This window comes from Sinocyclocheilus anshuiensis, unplaced genomic scaffold (genome assembly GCF_001515605.1).
Source record: "Sinocyclocheilus anshuiensis isolate Anshui unplaced genomic scaffold, SAMN03320099.WGS_v1.1 scaffold263, whole genome shotgun sequence".
NCBI classification, from domain to species: Eukaryota; Metazoa; Chordata; class Actinopteri; order Cypriniformes; family Cyprinidae; genus Sinocyclocheilus; species Sinocyclocheilus anshuiensis.
This window is the reverse complement of record NW_015549593.1, coordinates 73993-82528: the sequence shown is the minus strand read 5'-3', so window position 1 is coordinate 82528 and position 8536 is coordinate 73993. Positions and strand designations below refer to the sequence as shown.

General features: G+C 36.7%; 1 protein-coding gene across 1 annotated transcript in view; it reads right to left on the bottom strand.

Annotated features, from left to right (window-relative positions):
• Positions 1 to 1124: 1124 nt before the first annotated feature.
• Positions 1125 to 8536, bottom strand: part of LOC107658187 (thrombospondin type-1 domain-containing protein 7B-like) — a 46965-nt gene continuing 39553 nt past the window's right edge. The window contains exons 7-8 of the mRNA XM_016446650.1: positions 3806 to 3997; positions 1125 to 1357 (exon numbers count right to left, since the gene is read on the bottom strand). Coding sequence (XP_016302136.1) covers positions 1125 to 1357; positions 3806 to 3997 — 425 coding nt within the window. The remainder of the gene's footprint in view (positions 1358 to 3805; positions 3998 to 8536) is intronic.

Sequence of the window (8536 nt, the reverse complement as noted above, 5' to 3'; positions counted from 1 at the left end):
CCATGCTTTCACACAAAGGGTCATAAAAACTCCCCAGTATCTCAAAACTCCCACTTGGGATACCGGCCTTTCTCATTGGACAAGCCCATCTTGAGAGGTGGGGATCTTCTCCGACCTTAAAGGCATCACACCATGTGACCCGCCATGAGTCGGTGGTTTGTTTGAATTCTGAGAAGATGTGAGCTACAACGCTCCAGGACATCCTAAGTTCGTGCCAGGCTTCGGCCTTGACTTTCCATTCACTGGGATTCTCTGACTCAAACTGGTTGTTTTTCATCAACCAACTTCAGCAAAGATCCACGTGAGCCTTCAGATTGCATCAAAAAGATCCACGTGAGCCTTCAGATTGCATCAAAAAGATCCACGTGAGCCTTCAGATTGCATCAAAAAGATCCACGTTTTCATCAACCAACTTCAGCAAAGATCCACGTGAGCCTTCAGATTGCATCAAGCCTTTCTTTCAGACAGACGAGACGTGCAAGTATTCAAACTTAGTCTTATTAATTGATACATTAGGTATCATTGGCACCTTTTTACAAAGGTGTGTTTGAACTAAGAATCTGATGTTTCCTTCAGGTGTAAATCTGCTGAATATGCAAATGGTTCCATAACTTTGTTCTTATTTCTCTCCTGTTTACTGCGTTAAGCTTTAACCCTTTCCTATACCAACTGTATGTGTGTGTGTGTGTGTATGTTAGACCAGTTTAAGTGTTTATGTAGTATGTTAGACTAGTTTAAGTGTTTATGTAGTTAATAAAGCCTTACTTGTATCACACTTGACGTTGTTCATTGTTTGCTCATAACTGGAGTCCCTTATCATGCAGATTTATGCTACAAGCTCTGTGTAGAGTTGTACAGTAAGAAAGTTATTTCCCTTAACCAGGAAATTAACGTTCTTAGAATTGACAGACAGTTGACCCTGAGAGGTCAATTAAATATCTACAGCGGATCTAAATATTTATAATTAATTATAACTAGTTATGATTAATTATTCATATTTCCCTTATGAGCTGATTCGCTACATTTAGTAATCTAACCTCCACAAAATGCCACTGTGAACACTTCAATGTGGTGTGTGGAAATACACAAATCCACAGATTAAAAATTTCATACAAAAAAATAAGTCACCTTTTGGGAATAACTGGCCCGATGCCCATTTTCATGCAGACCACTTTACGAATCTGCACACCGACTGCACAGGTGGCCGTTCCGTTCCAGTAGCCGGTGCCATTTAGATTCATGGAGGAGTCCTCAATGCATGGTCCCCATGGCGACGCTTCCCAGTAGAACGTGATACATGGATGATCATTACAAGTTCTCCACTCCTCCAGAGCAGTAGCAGCTGGACATGCCTTAGCTGGGAATGGGAAAGATCATTAACTGCATTACAGATGGAAAAGCCTCTCTTAAGTTTGCTTTAATGCTCCATAAAATGTTAACGAGCTACATGAGCACAAGAGGCATGAAACAGAAATCTACTGGGACATGTGAAGGCATGTCGAAAGGAAAAATAGGCTGAGCTTTGTTATGTGGTACAAGAAATGCTTAAAAAGAATTTAAAAATTGTTCATGATGTGATTTCTGAACCACTAGCAGCATCAAATTAAATTAAACAACAACAATAACAACAACAACAATAATAATAATAATAATAATATTTTATCTCTTTGGTCAGTCAAACAAAGTTTGGTTGCTTCAAACTCAAGCCATTGGTTGAGTTAATGTTGCTGTCTGGTTATTCAACGCAATGCTAAAAGAGCCAATGTCACAGTGTTGTTATCATTAAAGAAAATTTAAATTCTTAAATTCTAATTGAAATAAAAAATAATTAAATTAAATTAAATATAAGATGAAAAATTATATGATTTGAAAAGATAATTTGAAATGTTGTAACTGAAATACATTTACATTTAGTCATTTTGCAGACGCTTTTATCCAAAGTGACTTACAATTGGGGAATACAATCGATTCTTCTTAAAGAGGTAAACAGACACAGGAAGTGCTCGTAATACCAAGTTTCAGGATGAAGTAAAGTAGCGTCGAAAGAGATGAGTTTTCAGCTGTCGCTTGAAAATTGTTAGGGATTCAGCATTCCGGATAGGGGTGGGAAAATCATTCCACCAGCCAGGAATGGGGAAAAAGAATGTTCTGGAAAGTGATTTTGAGCCTGTCTGTGATGGTACCATGTGGCAGAAATAAACTGAAAATAACTGAAAAAAAGTTTAAGTACTAACACTGAAGTAAAACTAAAACAGAAATAAAAATAAATTAAAACTATTTAAAAATTACACAAATTTAAATTATTTATTTTAAAAAGCACATAAAAAATAACAAAAATTTTAATTTAAACTAAAATTAAAATGAAAAAGCTATATTTAGCTTAGCTATATTTTCAAAATTATATTTAAAAAATCTTTAATATTACATAAACAATACTAAAATAACACTGGTGTTTGCAGTTTTTTGGGGAAAAATAAATCACCCTCGATGGTGTATATAAAGAATGAATGTAGTATTTTAACAATCAAAATATATACTCATATTTTAGCAAAATATTGCTATTGTTTAACTTCCCCAACACAGCAACAACAGCTCAAACAATGGCTTGAGTTTACCTCTTTGTCCAAACAATGAAGAACAGTCTGAGAAAATTCTGTCATCATTTACTCACCCTCAAGTTGTTACAAACCTGTATGACTTTCTTTTGTGGAGCATAAAAGTTGATATTATGAGATTTTTAATTTTTTTGGATGCAAGTCAATGATCACCAAAACTATTTGGTTTAGTGTGTTCTGCAGAAAAAAAGTCATACAAGTTTGGAAAGTGCATGACGACAACATTTCTATCCCTTTATATCATTTATTTAACCACACAACAGTGTAGAATCTGCCATCAACCATAAAATCAAAATAAATATCAGCTCATCTCTATCAGCCAGAGTTTTAATGTCGTAATCATTAAACTTCCTCGTACTTGAAATCAACTCAACATACTACACCTGAATCAGGAAACTGAATATGTATTCCACACGTGATGCAGGAACACCTGTGACAAGTTCTCTGGGATCAGCCTCCAAAATTACTTCTGCACTTTTTATAATTAAAAGTAATTCCTACACCATCTGCCCTTGAAGCTAATGACATTGTATTGACATTCAGCCTTTCTCCATAACACAGGGACTCATTATGAGTGTAACGCAGACTGGCTGAATATTAATAAGGGCTTGTCTGATTAATGACACTCGGTAGATGGTGTGTAGAGGCTGGGGCTTTATTTCCATTTTCCAGATGCATGAAGTGGGCAGAAGCAGTCTCCAGACTAAGGTATATTTAAGTCTTAATTACACAGCTCTTTCTGTCATTCCAGAAGGACTGTGCGTGATTGGAAAAGCCCACAGCTGTATGTAGGCAGACAGAAAAATGAGACCCTGTGAACACATTTTTATCACTGATCCTCGGAAACAAAGAATGCAAAATTGCTCCTCCACTCACAAAAACAAACTGATTAATGGTGTCACCCTCAGATGATAATAAATGAAAAATTTGTCCCTTGTCAAATCAATATCACAGCATTAAATTATCTGTTTGTTTGTTTTCTCATTTTATAAATATTTTTATTGTAATAGATAGGAAGGTGCAGAGAGTCTGGAACACGGTGGGAATGAAAGAGGTTAGGAAGTGACACATGCAGGCCAGACTGCAAGCTGTATCAGCACCATGTCACACGCTTTAATTAAAAATGAATTGGTCAGACATTTGTAAAAACATTATTATCCAATTTCTGTGGAAGATGAAAGTCAACTGACCTTCTCCTGGCAAGCCTAATATGGTCCGTGTGCGGCTTTGTCTGCCCTCTGAGTTTTTACTGGAGCAGCTGTGGGAGCAGGAGGACCAATCAGACCATGAGCTGAGCACACAGTCACCTGAACACGCCATCATGCAGGACACCTCTTTAGGGGGCGGCTCATCTTCACAGAGCTCCTCAGGAACAAGCTGCCCTGTTCAGTGGAGCATGAGACGAGTTGTAATGTCACTATCTTTACTCGGTGTTCATAGATAGAAGAGGTTATTGTTGTTGCTTCAAAGCAAGTACATTTGCCTATTTCTTTACTGAAAGAATGAAAAAAAGAGTTATACTGGCCATTATCAACATTTACTATTACAATATACAGTATATTGTAATATACAACGTGTATAGATTTTACATTTTAAAATCTATTAAAATACAAACCAGTTATTCTAAATTGTAATAATATTTAACATTTTTTTTTAAATCAAATACAGCATTAGTAATCATAAAACATTTTTAAAGAGCATTTAAAAAAAGCTTGCCAACCTCAATTTTTGTACATTAGTGTATACATGAATAATATTATATAATAATAAAAACATATAGCTGAACACACACACACACACACAAACACACTTTCTGTGGCCTGAATATTCTGTAGATATTGCCATTAGCCTTGAAAAACTCATATTATTCAACCACAAACCCATGGTACCTTTACAAGACAGAAATTCAATGCACTTTTGCATTGAGGTGGAATAAGCCATTCAATGAAATAGCCACATAACTCAGCGTTACAAGAGTAAATCATGATTATTGTGAGGCCCCCATTATAAATGTGCTCATATTCAGCGCTTTCATCTTTTCAATGCAACTTAGATGAAGACAAAGTGTTTTTTTTATCTCCAAATAAGAGATCAACAATTGTGATTCATCAGCCTTTTTGTGTTCAATCACTGAAATGGGAAACAAGAAAATAGAGGGGGCAATTTAGATTTCAATATGATGAACACAACCAAGTCCTCTAATATTCTGAAGACACTCCAAAGACTTAAGACGAGCCTGTCAAAGCTACAGCTGCATATCACATTGTAGCGATAATGCCATCAATTTCTCTATAAAAAAGGATCTGCTCTTCAATCTTCAAACAAATTAACCAACGGAAATATTTGCTTTGTGTGCTGCCACTGATTTTACTAATGACTGCTCGATAAGATGGGTAGAATTTGTTTCCTTTCGCCTACAGGAAGGAGGATTTGAACAGGAAACGATATTTGAGAGGATGAACCAAACGCCATTTAATTTATTGGATGCCAGTGAGCTATCAAAAGACAGAAGAAAAAGAGAGCTGGGCTGTCTGCTGAGGTTGGTGAGAGGGAAACTCTCATTTCATGCATGAAAGAGAGACATTAATCCTTCCATTCACTTCTCTAGGATTACACAAAACTCTCCTATAATGATTAAACCCAACAAACAGGCGCACACCCAACGGATCAATTTCCGGAAAAGTTTAAATATTGAATGAGTGAAGAACATCAGCACTCATGACGAGGTGTCATTATTTCTGTTGAACCCTGTCATTCACTTTTTTTGGGTGATGTTCTTGATCCAATGAGGCATAGATGGATATTCCCCAAGTCGAGTCTCCAGACCTTCTTTAGCACCAGGCTTCTTGAGTCATCAAAGCAAAGGGGCTGGCGAGGAGGGGCTGTAGGCATGTTCTTGGCAATCAAATTGGTGGCCACGTGACCCGGACGTCAATGAGATTGAGCATAAGTGTTGTGCGCATGAGGTGGAGGACCCCTGAGCGCAATTTAAACTGCAGACAGAACCAGAAACCTCCATTCATCCACACCGAGATCTCTACATCATGAAAACATGGTTTTGAAAAGGAGCTATTTAGTCTATTCTTGACACTGACTTCAGGGATCCAAGATATTAAGGAGATTTATTGACCACCTAAAACAAGTGCATTAGCATTTCTACTGGCTCCTGCAATGCAGAGAAATATCAACAAAAGAAAATCAGACTACCTGCATTAAATTGTGACACATGATATAAACATTATATAAACTACCTTTCAAAAGTTTGGGGTCACTAAGATTTTTAAAAAGTTTTTGAAAAGTCTCTTATGCTCACCAAGTTTGCATTTATTTGATCAAAAATACAATAAAACCGGTATATTTGAATATATTTTAAAATGTGATTTATTCCTGTGATGGCACAGCTGAATTGTCACATGATCTTTCAGAAATCGTTCTAATATGCTGATTTGGTGCCCAAGAAACATTTTGTTTATTATAAACAGTTGTATCGCTTTAAGGGTTAGTTCACCCAAAAATGAAAATTCTGTCATTAATTACTCACCCTCATGTCGTTCTAAACCCGTAAGACCTCCGTTCATCTTCGGAACACAAATTAAGATATTTTTGATGAATTCTAACAGCTCTCTGACCCTCCCATAGACAGCAATGTAATTACCACGATCAAGGTCCAGAAACGTAGCAAGGAGATCGGTAAAATAATCCATGTGACATCAGGGGTTCAACCGTAATTTTACGAAGCTACGAGAATACTTTTTGTACGCAAAGAAAACAAAAATAATGACTTTATTCAACAATTCGTCTCCTCCGCGTCACCCTGGTGCCATTTTGGAGAGTATCCACTGAACGTAAACAGCGTATGCTATTCTGTGTCAGCTGCGTCACGTGGATACGTTGTTTTCATTAAAATCAAAGAGTAAACAACATAGAAAACGTATCCGTGTGGCGCAGCTGACACAGAATAGCATACGCTGTTTACGTTCAGTGGATACTCTCCAAAATGGCACCAGGGTGACGCGGAGGAGACGAATTGTTGAATAAAGTCATTATTTTTGTTTTCTTTGCGTACAAAAAGTATTCTCGTAGCAAAAAATGACAGTTCAAGAGTCAGAAATAAAAACTAAGCAGCGAATGTTTTCATTTTAACCAACTGAACAGGGCTGCTATTCTCCTCTTCTGAATTATGCACAAACTGTAATACCTTAACAGCTGCTTGGCAATTTGAACACCTAACTATAATATGTTAAATTGCAGAAAGAATAATGCCAGAGCTCCAAATAACAGCTCTGACTTATGGGTCATATCGCAGGCATCAAATGATTTCAGCTTCCCACCTCCCTAAATCAATCCACTTCCCCTCTGTAATACAATATATCAAAAATAATTGTGAAAGTTTGAAAGGAACACTTTGCCCCAGGAGAGCTGGATGAAAATGTGCATGCAGATTGGGGAAATTAACCTTAACAGCCCACACAGAGAGCAAAAACCACTGAAAGAGCCACATCTTCCTGGCTGAAATCTCTTTGGCTCACTTGCATTTAAAAGGAGAGAAGAATAAATAAATAAAATAGTGCTGCTTGTGAGCGCCCCTTAATCTGTGCACCATTTCATGCAACACTGTTCACAAAGTACAAAACCCTCTATTCAAAAATGAAAGAGTAGGAGGGAGAGAGATCAAGAGAGTAACCCTAGATTCCCCTGCAAGCACAGACACAAAACTAGTTTGTGGGAAAAAGAAAAAAAACAACAACTTTAATTTAATCCAGCATTAAAGTCTGAAAAGAGCTGAGACAATGTCATAACTGGTACTGATAACAAGAGTAACACAAGACCTGTTCTCAGATCAGTTATCAGTCAACACCTCCTCCATATGGATGAAAGTTAGGCTGATTCATCATTCATTTTTCAGAGTTAAGGACAAACTTGTTCATTTAACAGCTCATAAGGGATTGCAGTAAATAATTGTTACAGTCTGAGAGAGCTGAAATTAATTACTAAAATTCTGACTCAAGTAATAATAATAATAATGATACAATTTTAAAACTTTCAAACCCTAACTCTTAAATTTGCGGCACTAACAGAGGCGTGGCTAAAGCTGTCCACACAATAGAAGATGAGTACAATTAGTTTTAGCTTAGATTAGACATTCTCTTGGCTACTGGAATGAAACTTTAACAATCAGAGCAGCATAACACGGCTCAGAGCAATTTCAGACAAATGAGCCAGTCTGTGCGGGTTGTTTTAAAAACTACCAATATAATTTGCATACCTATTCTCACTGAATGAAATCTTACCTTTAAAAAACAGATAAAAACACAAACACATTTAAGGTGAGGACACCACTTTTTGTCACGGCCAATTTTGTCCCCACCACTTAATAAGAGTATTTCTTCTGTTAAAAATGGAAAAAAAATTACTTGCGGCAGAGATGTATCTAATACAAAGGAATTGTTGAGCAGTAGTTTTCTTTTCATTACAGTGTGTTAGCCTGATAGCTGCAATGTCAGCGTTGGAATTGAAGTTCATCTGTGTCTTTGCTGTGGTTCTAATTATTGCTGGATCCTAATATATAGAAATATTCCCTACTGCACAGCCTTTACCCACACTCCACTCTCAACTCTCAACTCTCAACACACACATATATATATATATATATATATATGTGTGTGTGTGTGTGTGTGTGTGTGTGTGTGTGTGTTAGGGATGGGAAGATTCCCCGATTCGCTCGGTGCCTCGGCATAAAAAGTTAACGATGCAATGCATTGGTTTAAAAAATGTGCATTGGCTACAAGTTGTCATTTATATCGCGATGCATCGTTTCTAACATATTTGCATCGGTAAAAAACTATTCATTTATATATAATTACTAGTGGATGTGCTATACTTTTATTATTTAGAAAGTGACCAATAATCTGTGACCAATA